This window comes from Callithrix jacchus, chromosome 13 (assembly GCF_049354715.1).
Source record: "Callithrix jacchus isolate 240 chromosome 13, calJac240_pri, whole genome shotgun sequence".
Lineage (NCBI taxonomy): Eukaryota > Metazoa > Chordata > Mammalia > Primates > Cebidae > Callithrix > Callithrix jacchus.
Window position 1 is genome coordinate 6497220 of NC_133514.1, and position 25047 is coordinate 6522266.

At 42.2% G+C, this 25047-nt stretch overlaps 1 protein-coding gene across 3 annotated transcripts in view; it reads right to left on the minus strand.

Moving 5' to 3' along the window:
- The window catches only part of CSMD1 (CUB and Sushi multiple domains 1), a 2142320-nt gene that overhangs the window by 787065 nt on the left and 1330208 nt on the right, over positions 1 to 25047 (minus strand). For all 3 annotated transcript variants that reach the window (XM_035269622.3, XM_017963591.4, XM_008979004.5), the window contains exon 7: positions 739 to 816. In XM_035269622.3, the coding sequence (XP_035125513.3) occupies positions 739 to 816 (78 nt within the window). The remainder of the gene's footprint in view (positions 1 to 738; positions 817 to 25047) is intronic.

The following is a 25047-nucleotide window of genomic DNA, read 5'->3' on the forward strand; positions in this document are numbered from 1 at the left end:
AACGGGGGAGACCTGACTGCACCTGCAGAGAAAGAAGGGGTCGCACAGCGAGTCTCCAAGGAGCGTACGGGCTGTTGGCTTTCAGCCAAGTGACACGGGGCCCTTCTGGCAGAGAAGCACCATGACGCAGTCTAGGCATGCCAGGAGTTCCCGTGGCTGAGAGATGAGGGGCATCGAGGAAAAGGCACCAGAATGGCAGGTGAGGCAGACACCTTCATCCCTCTCACAGCTACTGATCGGGTGTCCTGGGCACATGCAGGAGTCATCAGCAAGACACACACGTCTGAGATCTTGCTTTCTCTTTGGAAGGATGTAGCCCTTTCCCCAAAGCTATTTTGCTCTCCAGGAAGTGAATGATCAATCACATTTTCATAGACAAAAGACTAGAACAGACTTCTCCTTTCCAGGGATCAGTCTGGTGTGTGTGGAGTGTGTTAGGATGAAGAGAGACTGGTATGAAAATGCCAGACCGTGTCACGTTTACGTAAGAGACACATCTAGGGGATCCAGTCTCATCTGGTGATCAGGGCAGATGTGAACCACCAGAACCTTCCTCCTTAGCAATGTGGAGTCAGGGCATGTTCTTTCTCCCAGAAGATACTTTCGGATGCAGAAAAGAGGGAAGAGACAAAGTGGGGAAGGCAGTGGGTGAGATCGCCTTTCCTTCACTGCCCTGCTCACTCCCCTGCTCCCCCTTAGGCGCCTGTCGGGCCTCGTATAGGAAGGAAAGGGACTCACAGACTGAGTTTTTGTGGCTTCCGTCCTTGCCGGGCAGCATCTTGACTCCTCTCGACTTCAACTCAATCGCCTTTTTCACTGGAAGAAACAAAACAGGCCATTAGTAGGTACGACTTGGAGATCATAAAACAATGTTTTATCCTCACAGCGTTCCACGTCGTAATTGCTTTCTATCAATCCCCGAAAATGGAAAGTGTTCTAGGAGGTGAATGACACCAAGTGACTGACGGCAAAGAGCTTGTAAACGATTAATGCGAGGCTATCGAGCAGCACGGTCACATCTCACGAAAACAGTGTCAGAAGCTAAAAGCATCACGTGCTGCTGCTGACTTTTCATTCAATCCTATTCACGGTGGGTGTGGCAGATCCCACAAATCATCCTCGTTTCCCCAAAGTGTTCAGACAGATCACTCTCTCGATGCATGTGTCCTGACTACAGAGTTGTCTAAATTTGCTATACTCATGAAAAAGTTTAGATAAAAACGCCAGTTGCTCATTCATGGATTCATACGTTCACTTAGTCATTTAAAGTTTGCAGAGCTTATAGCTTGAAGTGAACGCCAAGAATGACGCACTCAGACAGTTCCAGCTGAGCGAGGATGGGGGTAGCTCTTCTGAGAGAGTCTGCCCCAGCATCCATCCACCGAGTATTTATGAAAAGAGCTTGTATTAACTACAAACACCTGGTAGACGGTCATTTGAGGTGGGCTGCTGAGACACCTGCGACCTTGTACACACTCAAACTGCATTCTCAGCAGGCTGTTTTCAGTGTTCCTTATCACACCACGCACTCCACTCCCTGTCCTGTTTCAGGGTCAAGGAGCTTCATTCCCAGGCACAAATAACATACACAGTGCCCCAGTCATTTTCCATACCCCGGCCTCAAATGCCACGCACAAAAGCTGGAATATGTTGCTGTGAAGCCCCCTCAAACTTTAGCGAATCTGTAAGGATGGGGAGCAAGTAGAGGAAAGGCATGCTCTGAGTGCTGTCCACAAAATGCTATGCACTGCCAGTCCCTCCGTACACTTTCCCGGCAGTGCAAAAGGCACATAGGATCCTGGTTTCTAGCGTCATAATTCTAAGAGTTAAAGATGTTTCTTGAGTTATGAGGTCCTGCCTTAAACATTTTAGTAAGTTTCTTTTTTTTTTTTTTTCCATTTAGGAAAAACCATGGGGGATGCATCTTGTGGTTATAAAATGTTATGATCTTCTAGGCAACCCCACACTTGGCTTTACTAAGAGGCCAATGGAAACATTTCTGGGGTCCCCATATGATACTGGACCTACAGCAGCTGCCAGCAGGCAGATCGGTTGCAAACCTTTGCCTACGATGCGGTGGCCCCATGACCCGGGTAAGTTAGTTCCACCTGAGACTGACTGACTGTGCAAATAGGTGTCACGGTTAGCTTTAAATGTGAACCTGACTGCACCGCGGGGTGCTCAGGCATTGAACCACACAAGATTCCAGGTGTGCCTGAGAGGATGTTTCGGATGATATCAACGTTTGAATCAGCAGACAGAATTGCAGACGGCTCTCCCCAGTGTGGTGGGCCTGGTCCAATCAGCTGAAGGTCAAAATAGAACAGAAGGCTGGCTTTCCCTGGAGGAAGAAAGACTCTTTCCTGTCTGATGGGCTTTAAATTGAAACAGCATTTTTTTTTTTTTTTTTTTGTGCTGACTCACCCCTTGGGAGGTCTTTGGTCTTGTGAGCCTCCATAATCACGTGAATCCTTATAGTAAAAGTGTGTGTGTGTGTACACATGCATGTAAGGAGATTTATACAGACATGAAGTACATACAGGGGACCCCTGCAGCATGCAAGGATTGAGGCACTGACTACTCTCCCACCACACGCAGCCGAAAACCTTCATCTATCTTTTCGCTTCCCCAAAGAGCTAACTGAAAATAGCCTGCTGTTGACCAGATGCCTTGTTGATAACATACACAGTTGCTTACCACATAGATTCGTATCTACATACGCTTTACACATTCATGACACACCTTTTTCAGATTTTTTTTTCCCAATATCTTTAGGCTATTTAGATATTTTCCTATAGCAGCCCCAAAAGACTAAGGCAAGCACTTTTCCTGGGTATTTTACAAGGGTGAGAAGGAGAAGCAAGAGACTGGAAGGAATACATGAACCTTGAGGAGCTCTTCCCCGCAGCGCGGCTTAGGAGTGAGGAAATAAGCCCAGCGTGGTTACATGGCTCAAACAAATTGTCATCACAGCCATGACTGGACCACAGGGATCGTGGTGTCGACTGTGCTCACAAATGGAAGACGAGGAGATGGGCCATCTAGATCCCCCTCCAAGGAAGGGCTGGCCAGAGGGTCACTGTCCATCCTCAGCCCCTTTCAGAGAAGGGCCAGAGATAGACAGTCACCCCTCCCAGGTCCAGGGCCAACCCCATCCAAAAGGCATCGAGTCACAAATATCCTGCACTAAGGAACTCTCAGAGAGTCACTCACAGTGGTGCAGCCACAGCACCTGACGTCTTCCTCCCCTTCTCTTCTGCCCCCTCATTTGTGTTTTTTTTTTTCATCCTCATCTCCCTGTTGTGGTGACTGATACCACAGGAAAGGGAACACAAGATGCGGATCTGCTTCGCTACTGCAGTGCTGCTGGCTGCACACCCAGCTGCCTTCTGCAAGATTCTCCCCAGGACAATGTTTTCATCCAAAATGGCAAATGTGTCATCCCTACTTTCTTGTGCTGAAATAACTTTATCTTGAAGTTACTCAAGAGAGAGGAGATGAATGCACAATAAATAATGAACAAGAAAATCAATGGGAAATAATAAAGAGCATAAACTCCAAGCATACGCCACCCACTCTAAACAGATAAGATGCACAGAACGCCATTCACTCAGAATAGAAACAGAAATTCCAGTAATCTCTGGGGGACGATCACGGTACAGGAATACACAGGACCTATCCGAGAGCTGGATAAGCTAATACATTTCATACTCTTGCAAATGAGTGTTTGATGCTCGGTAAAGCTAAATTTCCACCAGGGAATATATGTATTTATTTATTATTTTTCAATAAGATGCTGTTACACTGCTGTAGAAGATCTGTTCCCTGAGCTGTAATTCTCTTATTGAACAGCTCTGCTAATCTTGGAGACGTTGTACAAAAAGGGGAGGTGACTTGTGCATCCTGGGTCCACCAGGTGTCTTGACACTTCTCCCCACGTTTCCTTTGGGTCCTCCGCTTTTCTTCCTTCCACACCCTTCCTCTTCCTCCTTCCAACTTGCCTCAGAGCTGAGCAGAGAGAGATTTTCATTTGCAAAGTAATAGGAGAGAGAGAGACAGACAGAGAGAGACAGAGAGACAGAGAGAGAGAGACAGAGAGAGAGAGAGAGAGAGAGAGAGAGAGAGAGAGAGAGAGAGAGAGAGAGAGAGAAGAGAAGAGAAAGAGAGAGAGAGGAGAAAACTGGAGCTGCTGGTTCTTATAAGTCACCCATGGCAAATCCCTGCAATAGCCTGTACTTTCCCCTGAATTAATCTATTCAGTCATTCATTCTTACATCTTGGAATGAAAGATAAAAATCTCTTGTGATTGATAAAAAAGATAATTTTTGTGTCTAATATCAGACCTACTAAATCACAGCCTTTAGAGCTGAGCTTGGTCCTTTTAGCTGTATTTTGTCAGTTCAGACCAGTTTTTGTATGAGGTTTTTTGTTTGATTTTTGGAAGGTAACTTCAATACACACTAAAGTTAGTCTCACGTTCCCTGGTCTCTCTGGCTAAGATGATTCCTCAGTAATTCAGATTCAACAATTACAAATAGATTGTGCTCTCCAGGGGCCAGGGCTGGGGGAACTGGGGAGATTGACAATTTCAGATTGACAGAAAGAGTAGGTTCAAGAGATCCCTGGTACCTCATAGTGAGTATAGTTAATAAAAATGTACTGTGTGCTTCAAAGTTGCTGAGAGTTGATGTTAAGTTTTCTAATTGCATCAAGAAAGTATGTGAGATTAAAAAACATTCCCCAAAACCAACAAACAAAAACCTGAAATAGATATGATCAATCTCTTTTCTCATAACAGCATTTAGGAAGGTAAATTCTGGGGGAAATATTTTTAGTTTAAAGGCTGAAAAGATCAAAAAACACAACAATAAATATACCTAAGGGATACATTGATTTTGTTTGCTGTTTTATTTAATTTAGTTTGTTTTCTCTTTTTTTCTCCTACACAGCTGCCTTCATCATAATCTCTCAAGGGTTAGGTTAAAACACACTTTTTGTAGGTTGTTTGAAAATTTGAGGAAACTGTTACTATGCTGGAATGACAATGGACTCTTTTATTTTTATTTTTTAAGACAATCTCACTCTTGTCGCCCAGGCTAGAATGCAGTGAAGCAATCTCAGCTAACTACAACCTCCACCTCCCGGGCTCAAGATATTCTCCTGCCTCAGGTTCCCGAGTAGGTGGGATTACAGGCGCCCACCACCATGCCCTGCTAATTTGTGTACTTTTAGTGGAGATGGTGTTATGCCACGTTGGTCAGGCTGGTCTCGAACTCCTGACCTCAGGTGATCCACCCACTTCAGCCTCCAAAAGTGCTGGGATTACAGGTGTGAGTCACTGTGCCCAGCCGACAACGAGTTATTATTTTTTTAAAGTGACAATAATGTAAGAAGTGAACATAATTATTTCTACTTGTTGCCACTACTTTCTCTGCATTCCCTAGGCAGAGCGTTCTGCCCTCTTCCTCTGCTGGTAAAGCTCAGCCTGCTCCCTGATGCCTGCCTGTCATCCACGTACTGGTCCCCCACAGCCAGATGCTCACATTCCTCAGGATCCACTGAGCTTCCAAGACCTCTCTAAGGAAGCCAAGTCCTATTGCCTGCTCTTAGTACAGACGTACTTTCCTGCATTTGAGAATACAATTGAGTGTCTAAAAGGCAGCACTGTTTACAAGAGCAAAGACTTGGATCCAACCCAAATGCCCATCAATGGTAGACTGGATAAAGAAAATGTGGCACATGTACACCATGGAATACTATGCAGCCATAAAAAAGGATGAGTTCATGTACTTTGCAGGGACATGGATGAAGCTGGAAACCATCATTCTCAGCAAACTGACACAAGAACAGAAAACCAAACACCTCATGTTCTCACTTGTAAGTGGCTGTTGAACAATGAGAACATATGGACATAGAGAGGGAAATATCACACACTGGGGTCTGTTGGGGGTGGAGGAATAGGGGAGGGGTAGCGGGGGGTGGGAAGATTGAGGAGGGATAGCATTTGGAGAAATGCCTAATGTAGGTGATGGGGGGATGGAGGCAGCAAACCACCATGGCATGTGTATACCTATGTAACAATCCTGCAGGATCTGCACATGTACCCCAGATCTTAAAGTATTAAAAAAAAAACTCAAAATATTGGATTACCATGTGGTTCAGCAATTCCTCTTCTGGGTATATACATACAAGAATTTAAAAGCAAGAACCTCAACAGTCATTAAAAAAAAAAAAAAAAGCTTTACCTATAAAGGCGAGCTCAGATAACCCCAAATAAATAAATGAAATGCGAAATTCTTTCAAACAAATGTAACTTACTGAATATGAGGAGAGATGCTACTTCAAATCCTCACAAATCACAGAGGAAATTGTTTTGTGTATATAGACCAACTATGGGCAAATTTGAAGAAATGGGTGAAAATATACACCTTGTGTCTTGGACTTTTCATTAACTCACAAGTTTATTGTAATTTTATCAATGCCTTTTCTAGGCAAAAAGTTTTATTTAAGTAGAGCACTAAAAGAATATTTACTGCTATTGGTGGTAATAACAGTGAAATCCTTGTAAATCCTTAGAATTGCAAGTGCTCACTATGCAAATGGACAGAGAGGTAGAGATGGATAGACACACACACGTACACATATATTTGATATAAAAAATGTATAAAATGTAAGTCTATAAAAGTTTATACATATTTATAAAGTCAATAACATATTACATATTATATACATACACAGTAAGCTCCATATATAACATTATAATCTACTGAGCTTCAATACTGTCAGAAATACAATTGTTCTCTAATTTGTCTTACAAATACTTACTCAATAGATCTCTGTTAAATTTGAGAAGTAAGCAATCACATTCCCTAAGCCACTAATCTTTTACATTTACCTTTTCTTTTTATAGTATTATAGAAAATGGAATTTCCAGTTTCATTGTATGTATTAACTTACATGTGGGCAAACAGTATATTTAGAATTTTTGGTCAGGTGTGGTGGCTCATGCCTGTAATCCCAGCACTTTGGGAGGCTGAGGCAGAGGATCACCTGAAGTCAAGAGTTCAAGAGCAGCCTGACCAACATGGCAAAACCCCATCTCTACCAAAAAAAAAAAAAAAAAAAAAAAAAAAAGCCATCCAGGCACTCTGGCATGTGCCTGTAGTCCCAGCTACTTGGGAGGCTGAGGAACGAGAATTGCTTGAACCCAGGAGGCAGAGGCTGCAGTGAGCCAAATACACCACTGCACTGCAGCCTGGGTGAGACACAGTGAGACTCTATTAAAAAAAAAAAAATTTAATGGCTCATTGGTTGTTTGGGACATTTTTTGTCTACTTTATTACTGCAAAATAAACATTAACTTTTCTTGAATTATCTCAGAGCTTTATCAATTTTTATTTTTAAGTGAAACATGTTCTAAAGACAACACACCTGGAGAAATTTAACGTGTTCTGAAGACAACACACCTGGAGAAATTTAACATGTTCTGAAGACAACACACCTGCAGAAATTTAACATGTTCTGAAGACAACACACCTGCAGAAATTTAACATGTTCTGAAGACAACACACCTGCAGAAATTTAACATGTTCTGAAGACAACACACCTGCAGAAATTTAACATGTTCTGAAGACAACACACCTGCAGAAATTTAACATGTTCTGAAGACAACACACCTGGAGAAATTTAACATGTTCTGAAGACAACACACCTGAAGAAATTTAACATGTTCTGAAGACAACACACCTGGAGAAATTTAACATGTTCTGAAGACAACACACCTGGAGAAATTTAACGTGTTCTGAAGACAACACACCTGGAGAAATTTAGCATGTTCTGAAGACAACACACCTGGAGAAATTTCAGTCCTTTACATTGTTTCCTTACTGTAGAACTCTTTCTTCTTGGATCATTTACACTCTAATAAATTATTTTCAACTATTAGAATTTAGAATTGCTTTCAAAATGTTTAATTTATTCATTAATAGATACAATTACATAATGCCCTTCCCCTCCAAATTTTAACATTTCTTCATTAGATTTTATTGTGTTTTACACTGAGGAAGAGTCGTCAAAATTCAGATCACTTTATATTTTAAACACACATTTAATTTCTTTTTTTGAAAATTACTCATCAAAATACTTCTGTAGTTAGATAGTCTAAGACTCATTAAATTTCTAAGTAGGTACTGATCCAATTTCCTATTCTCAGCTAATTATTGTTAATGTGTGACTTATGCTGACACACTGTAAACATCAGTAGAAGCTATGTCCCTGCTGTGGCTGTTTTCCTGCAGGGAGGGAACCATCTTCCAGTCTAAAACCTGAGCCTCCATCGTGTCTGTCCTAAAGCTCATTCACCTTGAAAACAGCTCCATCATTTTTTTTCCTGTTCTGCATGATCATTTTTTTTTCTTTTCCGCATGATTAACCCAATTATTTAAAAAATGAGTTACAAAGAAGTTAAATAATTCAACAGAGGTCACACAGCTTGAAGTGGCAGAAGCACTGTTTGCTCTGTGGAGTCTGATACTAGCACCTGCTGATTCTACCGTGAGTCAACAGTCTGCTTCAGAAAGTATACCCCTTACTTTAACCGTATCTTACACTTAAAATTTTTCTTTTCATCAATAATAATTGCATTTTAAAATAGAATACTTAATCATTAGCGAACATACCTTCCTATTATGCTAAGTTTTTTAAATTCAGCTTTTGATTAATCAATTCTTTAGACATTTATTTCAGAACCATTTTAATAAACTTGTATGTTAGTTGTTTAAACACAATTAAACATCTACTAATATCAGTGCCACTATAAGAAAAGATATACACTGAGTCACACAGTATTAATTTTGTTTTTCTTTTCAATGAAGTGCTTTTTTTTAAAATAATTTATCGTTACAGTGAAATATTCATGAAGATGCTGTGGTAGGACTTTTTCCTGAGCTCAGCGGAACACAGGGTCCTGTCACACAACCATGAAAGATTAGGCTCACAGGCTATTGCAGAATATTTGGGAAAATTTTTAAATGATGAAGAAGAAAGAAGTCACTGTATAGCCCATCACCACAGACAACCACTGTTAGGATGTTTACATTATGAATGCTACGTGCATTGTATATATAAGCTGATAGGCAAAAACACTCACATAATACTTACAGAATAAAAAGAAAGTTGTTAATATATGATCATTCTGCCTTTATTACCTCTTTGAACCTTCTTTCCTAAGATATTTTTAATAGATTATTCATAATGTGCTTAATTCCTTTATTATTAGAAATTAGTTTTTCTCACTTATTGCAATTGCACCTTACACCAATCACCTACCAAATTCTGGTCAGTTTCCAAGAATAACTTGCTAGAATTAGGATTTCTTAGTCAAGGCTGTCGATCTGCTAGGCTAAACTGATTTCTAGAACTATAGTACCAGTTTATTTCATCTGGTATATACAAGAATATTTTAACTAAAGCATCTTTTCCCACACTGAGTTTTAGTACCTGAAGATACTTAGTAATTTGGTAGTTGAAAAACGCTGTTATTTTTATTTGCCTTTAAAATAATGCTCTATTGGATCATTCTTTGAGATAAATCGTATTGCCTCAGGGTCTGTGCATTATTTTATGAGAAGCTAGTTGCAAGTACAACAACTCTCTGTTTTTTAAAAGTCTGGAAATAATTGTTGTCTTCACAAGGTTATTTTGACCGCCTCTACCATTACCAGCTTACAGAGATTCAGGCATTCCTGCATTTTTTTTTATTAGATTTTTGATGTCCTTGAATAGGGACTTTTGAGAAAAACTGACAACCAAGTTTTAGGAACTAGATTATCAGATTTTATTTCTACCCTTAAATCAGTCAGTGTCCTTTCCTGGTCAGGGAAACCATCCTCTTAAAGCCCAGTGTTGTAAGTCATCTTTACACTAGAAAAGACACAGGCACTTACTGTACTTCACAAGGTGAACCACTTTTATTGTTGATACTCCTGATTGGTTACCAGAATCTTTTAGTTTAATATCGCTTAATAGCACCACTGAATCAAAAGATAAATTTCTCCTTATATGAAGTTATATTATTACATGTGTCAAGGTAGTGTGGAGGATTAGCGTGAGAATGCCCACGAAACCTTGACGACCGGACTTTTACTAATATAAACGGTAATTAGCTTAAGATGCTTTATTGGAAGAAAGGCAATTAACTATTCATCTCACGTTTCCTTACCAAATCAGAAACCCCATTTAAATCATGTATTTCTCTGTGATTTAAATTTTCAGACATAAGCATATTCAGGATTTAACTTGGAACCAGCTGGGATTTAAAGATTATTTTACTTAGTCTTGTAGTGATCTATTGGCTTACACCATCAGAGTCATTTTAAGCCTTCCCCCCCTCCACCCCTCTATTACAAAGAGAGGGAGAATGGAAGGTATCAGAAGGTAAGAGAGGGCTAAAGGCGGGGTGGGGGGAGGGGAAGAACAAGGGGTGGGATGATGAGCTCGATAAGTGTTCTTCCTGAACTCTACCAGTAAGATGGAGAAAATATTCCTGACGTGGCAAACAGAGGTATCTCGGACAACTCACCAATTCTGCGGAAGATTTCCTGTCTTTTTCTCTTAACTCATTCTTCTTTTCTATACTTCATTGCATTAAAAGCTTTGGCACTGTAACTCCCCAAATTTTTCTACTGAGATTATTAAAAGCCATTTCACCTAGCAAGGCGAACAACATTTTTACAAAAATCCCAGTTTCAGCAAAAAAGCCACTGCCCTAGATGTCCCGACAGCTGAGCTCCAGTATCCCCTCTGAGATGTTCTAAAATCCTGAACCAACAGCCTTGGATCTCTTCATCTGTTAAAGGGAGGGCTTGAATTATTTTAATGACCCTAAAAGTCTAGTTTTCATTCTTTTTCCAGGCAGATAATGCAGAATCTCCAGGAAAGTGGGTGGTATTTAATTCAGAGTTTTCCATTTTCCCTGGACCATTCATTACAATGCAGACTCTGAGAAAATTAACTTCAGTGACTCCTTCTGAAATGTAGGGGAAATAATACATCTCGTACAAGAGTGTTTTGATGAACGGAGAAGATGCTCTATGCACAGTGGGAAGTGTGCAGCTGGGCAGGGCGGTCAGATGAGTTGGGGCAACCCCAGGGTATCATTCACGTAGAACACACTGCGGCCCCCGTATCAGGCACTCATTATCTACAAATATACACTGACTGCTTTTCCATTTCTCAGGTGTGGAAGGCATTTCCAGTTCTGTGTGTGTCTACCTTTTGGATCTTTAATAGGAAAAGTCTCACACACAGTGGGGATTTTGAAGTTAGTTGTAAGAAAGGCTTAATCGTTGTTCTAGAACTCATTAGAGATGTCACCTTGGCAGGTTAAAAATGCCTTTAAATCCCAGATTCCTCATGTGCTCAATAAAGATGAGCATCATCAGCCCCTCAGAGCTGTTGTGAAGTCACATGAGATAGCAAACAGAAGCACCAAACGCAATGCCTCACCCACACAGTCCCACACAGTGCATGGAAAATACTTTCCAGGAAATGAAGACCTTTCCAAGTCTTTGTTACACTCAACAGGGAATGTTAGTGCACCTCTTCATGTAGCTAACCGTTCCCCATACACAGGAAGCTGGGAATTAAACAGGGAATGTTAGTGCACCTCTTCATGCAGCTAACCCTTCCCCATACACAGGAAGCTGGGAATTAAACAGGGAATGTTAGTACACCTCTTTATTCAGCTTTTCCCCTTAAACTTCACCATAAACAGGAAGCTGGGAATTAAACAGGGAACGTTAGTGCACCTCTTTATTCAGCTAACCCTTCCCCATACAGAGGAAGCTGGGAATTAAACAGGGAATGTTAGTGCACCTCTTTATTCAGCTTTTCCCCTTAAACTTCACCATAAACAGGAAGCTGGGAATTAAACAGGGAACGTTAGTGCACCTCTTTATGCAGCTAACCCTTCCCCATACGCAGGAAGCTGGGAATTAAACAGGGAATGTTAGTGCACCTCTTTATTCAGCTTTTCCCCTTAAACTTCACCATACACAGGAAGCTGGGAATTAACCTGTCAACTACCCAAGTAAGATGTCGAAGGAATTGGAACCATGCCATGTCATCTTCACTGCCAATGGAGAAACTGGCACATCTTACCATTTAATCAATCAATAAAGCTTGTAAAAGAAAAAAGAAGGGGGAGAGAGAGGAGAAGCTACTGGAATACGACTTGGGCACTCCTGGCACAGCTTCTGCCTGTTCTATCTGTGGGAATGACAGAAGCTGTCCAAGCACAACGACGCCCTGTAAACGATTTCCTTTGAGTTCTTCAGTAGAATACATGTGTCCTTTCAGATCTGTGAACAAGACGCTCACCAACAACCATTTCCTTTCAGCTAGCATAGACCTTTTGTTCCTCTAACACTGGGGGCTACCCCTCTCAAACAGGGGCGACTTTCACAGGAGAAACCTCATAGCATTGGTGGCCGACGTCTTTATTCTTTCATACACACATACACATGCACGTGCGTGCGTGCGCGCGCACACACACACACACACACCAGCACATTTCTCCTCCGTGACACACGGTTAGCCTGAATGATACCTAGCGGCAGGTGTGTAAACCAATCCCTGGAAGATTGAGTTCCTGGAGCAGAGTTGTAGAGCCTTCAGACACTGACACGATTCAAAACCGCTTCCAGCAATGTACACATCTAACAGTTGTGACTTTTGAATGACGGGAGGGTCAGGCTGTCCTGAAACACCAGTTTTTTTTTGCTTTTTTTTTTTTTTTCCTCTAGCCTCTGCGTGATTTTCAAATGAATGCAATTTTATTTGTGAAACTTCGAAATCCAATCAGTGTTTTTTTTTTTTTTTTCTTTTATAAGCAGCAATGCCTCTCAAGGATCTGAGATGAGTGGTGTGTAAGTGGATTTTTAGTAGGGAGGGCAGATGAAAACGGATTCAACAATCTCTGTCCCAGCCTTTTAGGATCAATCCTATGAGATGATTTCTCCGGAATACACCACAAAACAGCAAACAGTTATGATGCATATGGGACTGAGTCCATTTGTTTAACATCGGTCACTAACAAGGTGACTTACAGTATTCCAGTGCGTGACACAAAGGCAAACATATCCTTCCTTATAATTTTTAAGTATTTAAATTCTAATGGTTTTTCAGGTTCACACTTGTCTTCTCCTGTCTCGCTCTTAATTATTCTTATTTTGCAAATACCTTTATTTTGCTGTTTTCTTCCTCATGTTTTTGGAAAAGCTTCGTTAATTTCATTAAATGACATGTTAAATCAAAGTTAATGGGGTGACAAAGAAACAGAATTGTAAATTCTTTACATGGGGATAATAAAATTTCTCTCGGAATGAGCAACCGTCATCATAAGCCGTGTTTTGAGTTCATGGAGCAGAGTTGTAGAGCCTTCAGACACTGACACGAATGAGCAACCATGTTTTGAGAAATTAATTACAGGGAGTTTTCTGAGAGGTGCTGGATAAAGCAAACAGCAGAGAATGAAGAGCCCTGTTTACTAGCTGACTGTCCACCGTGGGAAGTACTGATGCGTCTACATGCCATGGGTGCACCCGACATCGTCCTCCTCCCTCGCCTCCTGCCATCCCCCTCCCTCGCCTTCTGCTGTCCCCTAGCCCCCCACAAGCCAGCACACAAAGGGTAGAGTTGGCAAAGGTTGTACAAGCAGAGATATGCCGGAAGCATAGGGAACGGGATGAGTACAGTGACTCACACCTGTAATCCCAGCACTCTGGAGGCCAAGGCAGGTGGATCACTTGAGGTCAGGAGTTTGAAACCAGCCTGGCCAACATGGTACAACCTCCTCTCTACTAAAAATACAAAAATTAGCTAGGCGCCGTGGCTCATGCCTGGAATACCAGTACTTTGGGAGGCTGAACCGGGCAGATCACTTGAGGTCAGGAGTTTGAGACCAGCCTGGCCAACATGGTGAAACCCCATTTCTACTAAGAATACAAAAAAATTAGCCGGGCGAGGTGGCAGGCACCTGTATTCCCAGCTACTCGGCAGGCTGAGGCAGGAGAAGCACTTGAACCCAGGAGGAGGAAGTTGCAGTGAGTCAAGATTGCACCACTACACTCCAGCCTAGGGGACAAGCGAGATTTTGTTTCCAAAAGAAAAGAAAACAAAACAAAACAAAAATTAGCTGTGCTTGGTAGTGTATGCCTGTAATCCTAGCTACTCAGGAGGCTGAGGCAGGGGAATTGCTTCAACCTGGGAGGCAGGGGTTGCAGTGAGCCAAGGTAAGGTCATTGTACTCCAGCATGGGCCACAGAGCAGCACTCTGGCAAAAAATAAAAATTAAAAAAATAAAAACTTAAGGAAACAGTTGTAAAGGAAGAGAAAATAGTACCTTCAATTTTGGGAACCAAACATTTGAAGCATAAATAAATAGATGTAATAGCCTTGAGCGTTCATAAAATCTAAGATGAAATTGAGGGTGACTTTAGGAATTTGAAACCACGGCAACGCATTGATTAAACTTCTAATCTTGATTAAATATTAAAAAGTACCTTCCCCAACCTCAGACAGATCCGAAATCATTCTCTCCTGAAGAGCAGCATTCTCTTACATTTCAGCTTTTCTCTGGTCTACAGCCGTTCTTGCCTCTTGTCTATATCTCCAAAATACTGCCATTAATAACTCCCCTTAAAGAGGACCCTACTGGGAAAAGTCCTCATTAGTAAAACGGTCCAGTCCAGGCATGAAGCGTATGCTACAGAGCAGCGTTTGGTAAATCGCCCTAGGAAAACTTTTTCTGGATTCTAGATTACAAGTGAAAACTCTTGCAGTAGGTTTTCTAACGTTGGCATTAATGCTAAGCATTAGCAGAATGCACTTCTGCTGTGTAACAGGGGATGCAGCTGGAATAAATATACGTGAGATTCCCTGATTTCGGCGATGAACTAGCTGCTTTTTCGCGGATCACCGTTTTTACTTGAGACTCTAACAAACTATCGTGTGCGTGCCAGTTTTTACTGCCACAAAAATTACTACCAACGTAAGAGCTTAAAGCAGCTTTTTATCACTTCCCAATTCTGCAGGAGAAGCTCAGCTGAGCCCTCTGACTGGGGTCTAACACTCACCGAACTAGTGGGGCCGCCTTCTTCTCTTAGAGTCCTAGGGAAGAATCCTTTTTGACGCTCAATCGGGTTACTGGTGAAATCCAACCCCATGGTTCTAGGACTGAGGTTCCCATTTTCTTGCTGGCTAATGAAGGGGCCACTCCGGGTGCTCGGGGAAGCTTGCGGCCATGCACCCTTACCTGCCACGTGACCCTCCATCAAACTGCAACGAGACCTCTCCCAGTTCCGATCCCTCTCACACTCCAAACCTCTTCTCAGGAAAAGCCCCTTTTAAGGGCTCATTAGATTAGGTCAGGACCGCTGAGGACCATCTCCCTTTCTTCTGGTCAGCTGAGCCATTAGCTAATCATCGGAGGGAGAACGCCTCATATTCACTCAAGGTGGGTGCATTATCCGAGAGCACAAATCACTGAAAACCACCCCAGGAGCCTGCTTATCTTATCCTCTTCAGATATTCAGAAATTCGTAGCTGGGTATTTAGTCATATTTACTGGAAAGTCAACAGTCAAGCTATTGTTACCTAAAAATTATTAGATGGTACTTTTGGAAATGATGAAATTTGGGTTTTCAAGAAAATATTAGCATTTTAGACAAGTAGTATCTGTCTCTGCAACTTCTCAATACTTAAAGACTTTTTTTGGTAAGAGAAGGGTGGTCAACACGTGATTTTGATAGTTATTGCACAGTAGCTAACTTATTTATAGATACTGACTCTAACACTGGAAAGAGCTGCATAAAGTGAACCCATGATTTCCAAATGACCCACACCTAATGCTACCAATTAAACATTTAATTCAAAATGCAAATTAGACCAACATATTTTACTACAATAAAGTGCAAAAACTTTACTTATATGGATCCAGATTCCACTTTGCAGCTAACTTTTAAAAATAGCCACTTGTTAAGTTTAATGTTGTGTGAAAGAAAAATATCCACTATGATCTAATGGGGACATTAACATACGTCTCTCTTTTTCAACCGTCTACCTGCGTAAACCCAGGTTTTGCTCACCGACTTCAACCAGAATAACAGAGCACAGCATGTTCAATATGAAAGCAAGTGTGAGAAACCGGCCTCTCTCGCCACGCTAGATGTGGCAAAGTTTTGCAAAAATATAAAGCAATGCTGCCTCTTACACTACTTTTCTTTTGCTTTTTGTTTGGTCAAATATAGTTATTTTCATAAAATATATAATTTATGTTAATTTTTAAAGGAGTATTGTCATTTTAAAAGAAGTGATAAACCTTTCAACTTTTCTCTCGGTCTAATTCTGAATATATTAAGTGTGGTATCTATATCATCTTTAAGAAATGAAGAAGTTTGGGATTTTCAACCGTTTGACAAAGAGTCCTAGGACTGAATGGTCTGAGCGCCCCTCCCCTGGGCTGGGAGAGGAATGAGGGAGGGGGAAGGAGAATGGGCCTCTGGGTCACTCCCTGTATGCAGGAAGGACATTTACCCTACGCTCAATCATGAGAATTCAGGTGGTTTATGCAATTAAATAGGAAAAGAAACGCATTTTTATTTCCACTGCCTTCTAAGTGAAAATTCGTGTTTTCTTCTGTTACGAGTGTAAGCCAAAAGCCCTAAGAGTGTTAGCACTGCTTTGCCATCAGCAGAAACTGCAGATGTGTCTTATCACATTAACAGTGATGGCAGATACCAGAAGATTTGATTTAAAAATTCAGACGATCATCGCTGTTAGGCCCGCCATGGTAAAGGAGCATACACACCACTATGTATAAATTCCCTGTAGCATATGTTGATGACTATTTCAGTGCAACTAGTTTTGATGGATTACCCTGATGTTTTGTGCAGTGACAAATGTTACTCTGGGAAGAGGCCCATTAACCTCTCCAGACTAGTAGAGGAGTGAGGCAGGTGGTGAAGGGCCCTCGGGATACAAGTTAGGAAGGTGAGTTTTCAGCAAAGGAGGCAGAGACAGCAGCTAGACAGAGAAGGGACTAAGGAGGGAGTTGTGTCCTGAAGGCAAGGAGGTCCTTTCAAGGAAATGCGAGTGAGAAGAGATTAGTGTTGCTGGGAAAGCCCTCAAGGTGTGGGTTGAGAGGTGACCAATGAGTTTGGCAGGGCCAGGGCCATGTGACCTGGACAGGTGCTATTTTGGTCACAGGGTGGGAACAAAGATATCCCTGAATGGACCAGGAGACAATGAGAAAGAGCCTGGATGACTGGGATGGACATCACCTGAATTTTTTTTTAATAAGGAAGCATAAATTTGGGACAGTAGCTGAAGGAGAATTGTGGGGCCAAGGGAGTGATGTTGGTGCTGATTTTGTAGGCAATGTGAAAGTGTGTGTGTGTGTGTGTGTGTGTGTGTTCCCTCCCAGGAGCTGCTCGTATTAAGTAGAAATGATCGAGGAGAGAGGAAGGCTGAGGGCTTAGGAGAGAGATTTCAGGGAAGGAGTGATTCCAAGACACAGGGTGGAGTGACCAGCGCAGGACTCAGCCTCAGATGGGAGAGCAGACAGAGTGCAACACACCCACCGCTGTGAGGGCAGAGTGGGAAGACTTGGGAACACTTAAACCACTGATCTCGGAGTCTTTCAAGGACTTTGATTCAGTATCTCAACCCAGGTATTCAACTTACCCTGGATAAAAATACACCTATCATTATTAAACACGCCCTTGAAAAGATGGAGCCTAATCCTCACTTTGATAGGGGGCCGGATTTAGTGTCTCTCCAGTGATGAATAGAGAAAAGGTGTAATTGTGTGTGACTGTGGAGACCAGGTCCTAAAATGCATTGCAAGCGCCTGCTGGCTCCTTCTCTCTTGAAGAATTGTGCATCTCTCAGAAAGTCAACAGCCATGCCATGAGGATACTCAAGCGGCCAGTGGGAAGGCCACCTCGTAAGGACCTGAGGTCCCCTGACAACAGCAATGCAGGCACCGAGGCTTCCTGCCAATCTCCACATGAATGAGCTCTTGGAACTCAGCCTCAGTTGCCTGCAGCCCCAGCCAGCATTGACTGTGAACCCATGAGAGCCTGGAAAAGAACAGCCCAGCTAGGCTGCCCTTAGTCTTCCTTAAAGAATATGTGCAATCAGTTGGGCACAGTGGCTCATGTCTGTCATCCCAGCACTCTGGGAGGATCAGGTGGGTGGATCACGAGGTCAGGAGTTCGAGACCAGCCTGATCAACATGGTGAAACCCCATCTCTACTAAAAATACAAAAAATTAGCCCAACATGGTGGTGGGCGCCTGTGACCCCAGCTACTTGGGAAGCTGAGGCAGGAGAATCATTTGAACCTGGGAGGCAGAGGTTGCAGTGAGCTGAGATAGTGCCATTGCACTCCAGCCAGAGTGAGACTCTGTCTCAAAACAAACAAACAAACAACAAAAAAAATGAGTGTGATCAGACACCTTTGCTGATTAGGCCAATAATAGGGTAATTTATTTATAGCAAGAGAACTAATACACCAGCATCTTCCAGGCTGTAATGTAGGTCTCTGTGTTTAGAAAGGATGGAATGAGATTGGTGACAAGGACAGAGTCAGCAGGCATTGAATGTGTAGAGCCAGATGGGATGCTTTAAACTGGAGATGACCGGCCAACTTTGAACACCTTATTTTCTGGCATAATTTGGGTCCAGTGTTTCCGAATCTTCACATTTTCAGGAGAAGTAGAAAAGCTTGATATTCATGTGAAATTCCCTGTGTTAGTAGTATAGGCAAATCAGTCCTTTCTTATGTTACATCATAAGGGTGACATTAGTCTGTAGTTCTGGTTTGTGACTGGTACGAGGTGTATATTTCCCTTCGGGTTCTTGAATACCAGAGGGAACTCGCCCATCTGTTTCTCTTTCCTGAGCCTTCTTCCTTAGTGTGCCTCTGATGTAAATCAGTTGTGCAAATATCTAATGTTTTAATAATAAGTTTGAGTCACTGTCAAGCAATGTCTCCCTGCCAAAAGACAGATTTCCTGTCCTATTAAAAATCCTTACAAAATCTCTGTTTAGCAGCATATACAGATAATCTAACAACTGATGACTAAGTTCTAAAGTATTACATTTATGAGTGCACGCACCGTCAGTAAACACCGTGAACATGAACCCTCAATATTTGCATTTATTTTCTCTTAGTTACTAATGGCGACTATCCTTTTTTATCTCCATATAAAGATAATGGCATTTAATGTCACCCAACTTATTATCCCATAATATCCATTATTATTTATGATGTTAAGCATGGTTAAAAAGTGTTTTTTTTTTTAAACCACACTTAGGGTGATGTGAATGTTTAATTTTAAATTGTGTTTATTTTCATAGTTGCTTTTGACAATTATCACAAGTGGAAAGCTAACCTCTGCAAAGTAAGTCTACATAAATATACCTCTGGGGCAGACTCATTTGCAGACCCTCCCACCTGAACGGCAGGACTGCAGTTCCCAGAGATACACCGACAGGGGGTGCCAGCGAGCTCTCAGTCCTGCCTGTGTACCACGTGGATACCTCAGCTCTGATGGGCTTTTTCTGTCTGACATCTTCACATGAGGGTGATGTCAATGTGTCCATTAGAAATTAATAAAGAGTAAGAAACTAGAGCTCTCATGCACTGTTGGTGTGAGTGTAAGATGAGGCAGCTGTTGTGAAAAACAGTACGGAAGTTGCTCAAAAAAATAATAAAATGGGTCAAGAGATCAAGACTATCCTGGCCAACACAGTGGAACGCCATCTCTACTAAAAATACAAAAAAAAAAAAAAAAAAAAATAGCCGGGCATGTTGGCACACACCTGTGGTCCTAGCTACTCGGGAGGCTGAGGCAGAAGAATAGCTTGAACCCAGGAGGCGGAGGTTGCAGCGAGCTGAGATTGCATCACTGCACTCCAGCCTAGTGATAGAGCAAGACTCCGTCTCAAAGATAAATAAATAAAAAATATAAAATGACCATAAAATTCAGCACTTCCACTTTCGGGTACACATTTGCAATATTGGAAAGCTGGGATCCAAATAGATACCTTGACACTCAAGTTTAGAACAGCATTATTTACGGTAACCAAGGAGGGGCAGAAAGCGTGTCCATAAACACATGAACGAATACAGAGCATGTGATCTGACCATGCAATAGGTTATCATTTAGTCTTACAAAGGGAGGAGACCCAGATACGTGGCACAGCATGGGTGAACCTTAGGGCATTATGCCAGGTGAAATACACCTGTCACAAAAGGACAAATGTTGTATGATTTCACTGACAAGAGATACTTAGAGTAGTCAAATTCACAGAGGGGCTGGGAGGAGGGGGTATAGGTAATGAGAGTTTAACGGGTGCAGACTGTCAGATTTGCAGGCTGAAAAGAGCTCTGGACATGGATGGTGGTGGTGGCCACACAACGTGACCTGACTATTCAGTGCCCCTGAATTGTATATCTAATACAATTTGGCTGTGTCCCCACCCAAATCTCATCTCTAATTGCAGTTCCCATAATTTCCATGTGTTACGGGAGGGATCCAGTGGGAGATAATTGAATCATGGGGCCGTTGTCCCAGTACTGTGAATAAGTCTTACGAGATCTGTTGGTTTTACAAGAGGAAACCCCTTTTGCTTGGTTCTTAGTCTTTCTTTGCTGCCACCATGTGAGACATCCCTTTGTTCTTCCTTTGTCTTCCAACATGATTCTGAGGCCTCCCAGCCATGTGGAACTGTGAGTCCGTTAAACCTCTTTCCTTTATAAATTACCCAGTCATGGGTATGTCTTAATCAGCAGCATGAAAACAGACGGATACAACATCTAAATATTGTTAAGATGGTAAATTCCATGTTAGGTTTATCATACCAGAGTAACTAATAATAAGTAATGAAACTTAGCACTTTTCTTTCAAAATAAATAAAACACAGATTTGCCCATGTTCCAAGAGTCTTTCAGTGGTGTGACTGACATGTGCATTAACCACAGAAAAAGGGCATCTGTGGTAGAGACCACCAGTCTGGAGCAGTGGTGCAGGGAATGGAACTGAAACAGAAGGATAGGTAGAAATAGTGCTCTTGTATTCTTGCAAATGGTGCAAGTTAAAATGATGTGCATGAGCTGCCTTCAGCTATACAGCGGAACCATTAATACACCTCCAACGTCAGACATGGTGTTTATTCGGCATGCTGTCTGATAAGATCCCCTTAGTATTTCTAACACTAGTTACTTTACGGAAGCAGATTCATGGACGAAGGCAGGGATAGTTGCATCCACGTGTTTTCATCCCATCACCGACTGCATTTTAAATCGATAATCACAAAATAATGCAAATGAATGCTGTTCAAATATTGGTTCAGCTAACGTGGTGGGGTGTGATACCTACCACTGTCTTCTGGGGTGAGCCCCTCCAAACAAACCAGCAAAACCGCTAATCTAAGATCTGGCCATGATTCTCCATGTTATCTGAGCACGTCAGCCAGGGAAATGAAGGTTTAGAGCTAAAGCGGATGACTTTTCGGAAAATTCACGCATGGAATATTTGACTAACTTGCTCAAGAAAAGATTTACTGCCAAGCCATAAGCTGTCTTAAAAAAGGCCTCAGCTTGTGAAGGCACGCGCTTCCCTGCCTTTTTCGTATTGACTGAGGGCTTGCTCCCAGAAGGTCTTTACCTCCTGGCACATGGATGGTGCAGGGCAGATGCTGTTTGATGGTGGGCTTCGGAGTGAGACCTTGCAAATCTAGCTCAGCCACCACTCACTCACCTGGGGTTCCATGGTCCTCAGTCAGTTTTTAAGCCCAGCTCTCTGTGTGCTAAAAGAGGAATATAAAATTCGCCACTAGAGGAAATGCCTTGCAAGTACGAGAATGTAGAGGCAATACATGTCCTCAGCAAGACAGAGTATGGAACCTGCTCAGGAGGAATCGAAGGGGACCTTGACAGTGTCCAGAAGGTACCAGGACAGTAAGACTTCATGACAACCTGCTGGAAGTCATTAGCAGATCTTAGTGTGGAAAGACGGTGAACTCAACTTAGAGGAAGTGGTGGGGCCCACCAGGGACGTGTTTAAAGATGAGCCATGTGTCTTCTCTAGATCTGTATCACTTCCGTCAAAGCTCAGAGGATTTTAAAAGTTCTCACCACAAAGAAATAATTATTTCAGGTGATAGATATCCTAATTACCATGATTTGATCATTCTACAATGTATATGTGTATTGAAACGTGTATCAAAACATCACACCGTACTCCCCAAATCTACAGAATTATTATTTTCTAATTCAAAGTAAAACAAAACAAAAAATGAAAACAGAAGAATGGACCTGAAATCACGTTTCACAAAGTTCAGAGGAGAAAAAGCTTTGGTCAAGGGGCTGTGTTTCCAGCCCAAGGCCCTGAAATATCACCCGTCCTCTACCTTCAGGCTGTGATTCTCCCCTCCCCAAAAAGAACTTTCCACCGAAGCCCAACTTTCCTACTTGCAAATCTAACCACTTACAAGCAGACAATGTGATCACCCTGAGGGCTTCAAGTCCTTCCATTCCCGGAAATCAAGGCTCCATCATGACAGAGTGAGCTTCCCGTTTGACTTCCCAGAGGGTTAAATTACAGCTGAGAAAATGCCTTGAGCACATGGAGTGGCTTGGACGTCCCATCCCTGACTCAGCCATTTATCTATGTAGATAAACGAAGGTACCGATACATTCTTCTCATGCTCCCCAAAAATTTAAGGAATGAGATTTGTTTTGCCCTGTGTGTGACCACCACTGAGCAGGGATAGAGCAAACCTCCAGGTTTTCAGAGCAGAGAATGCCATCTAAGAGGCTCTCAAGAGATCCATTATCACCCAACTGACTGATGCTGATCTGGCCCTACGTTAGCGGTAGGGATCCCAGCTACAAGCACACTACCATGTTGAGATTCACCTGGGGTGGCAGCAAAATATCAAAGATATTAACTTTTAGGAAACCGTATGGGCTAGTCTCAAATCTTTTGGAAGGCTGAAAGGTTTTTTTGGACAGGCTGAAGGGGCCAGGCTGGTCCGTTAAGTTAGGGAGACACAGGGATGATGAAAGGCCTTACCCCACACCCGTTTGTCTCCACTCTAACTGTTGACTCACGTTCGTGCTGCGTGGTCTGTCCGGGGAAGATAATATGGGAACTACCTGTTAATAGCATTTATTCTGGACCCTGGAACCTAAAACTTTTACCAGTCATAAAACCATTCTCTTAACCATGCTAATTATCCACAACTGTGTTAATTTAGAACCTCTGTTGTAAAATCTTAAGGGAATAAATGCCTTTCCCCCTCTGACAGCAGCCAATGGCCATCCCTAGCCCACTTGAAACACTGTAATGGTATGACAGTGCATTCATTCATGTCTCTGAGTCAGGGTCTGCAGGTCAGACTTCAGACAGTGCATTCATTCATGTCGCTCAGTCAGGGTCTGCAGGTCAGACTTCCGCAGCGGTAATGCACGTCTCAAGTGGTGACCCCGATGTGACTGAGGACACATTACCGCCAATGAACAGCCTTGCTCACTGTGTGGTTTCAGTATCTACATGTGCGCCTCTCAGTTATGTCCTCCTCTGAAAAGCTTGGGTTTCTTCTAAGAGATGGACCTTCACCAGCATTTATTAACCTCACCAAAAGGCATCTTATTTATTCCATTAAACAGACTAGAGAAACTCATTCATAGTTCTATGCAGATAGAAGCAGAGTTAAGTGTCACTCAGAGGTGACACTCTTAACCTAACATTTTGACACGTTCAAGAACAATGCCATTCGCGCTATGCCAGATCCTAGGAAAGTATGCTAGAGGCGATAAGAGGGCTTTCAGGCATTATAATAGGTAGAATGATTTACTGCTTCAAAGGGTCATTTTGTGCCAATGTTTGCTTTTGTAAAAATCCTGTTAGTGTGGAAAATTTATTTCAAACATATACAAAATTACAGCTAAAAGTGTTTGGAACCAACACACACCCGTCCCTCAGCTGTAATAATGATCACAGCTATTCTGCAACCTACATCCTTATACATTATTTTCCCAAGCAAGTTTCTTTTTCAGCACTCGCCAGCCCATAAATCTATAAAACCATAAATACTTCAGTAGCCTCTAAATGCTTCCATCATTCCAAAGTCAAACCCCTTACCCATTAAGCCGTTTCTCCACATTCCCACTGTCCTCCTTGCTGGCAACTGTCTACGGGCATTCACCTTGACCAGCATTTATGGAGATACGAATGTATCTCCACAAGCACACTGTCTCTGAATGCCTCTCTCAAAAGAAAGAAATGGAAAAAATAGTCAGTTTCAGTAGAAGTTCAGGCAAATGTAGGAAGAAATGTTGCTTGTGTTGGTAAGAGTTTGGAATTCTCTATCGGGTACATCCATCATAACGAGTACCAGTGTTAGTCCCTTTAAAGGAATCTGAAACTTGCCCTGCCCCTGCTGGACAATTCATGGATAAGGGCTTCACCCGGTGCAGGCAATATGGCTAGGCTGATTCGATTCCAGCTCTTAAGAATCTAAAATAGGTTTACGAACCTGATATGAACTTTAGCAACCAGGGCTCAAGTGGAAAAGAGGCATCGAAAGAAGACTGAAATTAGACTCAGCCAGCAACAATCGAGGAAACAACGTATGAATGGGTTGAAGGTTTAGAGCACAGAATTTACACGTAGAGAGAGTAAGATGATGGGTAAGAGCAATATTAATAGCAATAGCAAGCATGAAGTGCTTATGTTTGGACATGTGATGTCTCATTCACTCTTCACCACACGAGTGAGTTTCCATCATGATTATTGCTTAATAAAAGAGGAAACTAAAGCTTAGAGCAGTTGAATAATTGACCTTAGTGGTTTTGGACCTGAGGTTTGAAACCATGCGACGGACTCCAACCCCTGGGCTCTTCCTGAATTCTGCAGATATTTAAAGAACAGCAGCGACACCATGAGGAGGGCAGAATACAGGGTCCCCAAGTTTT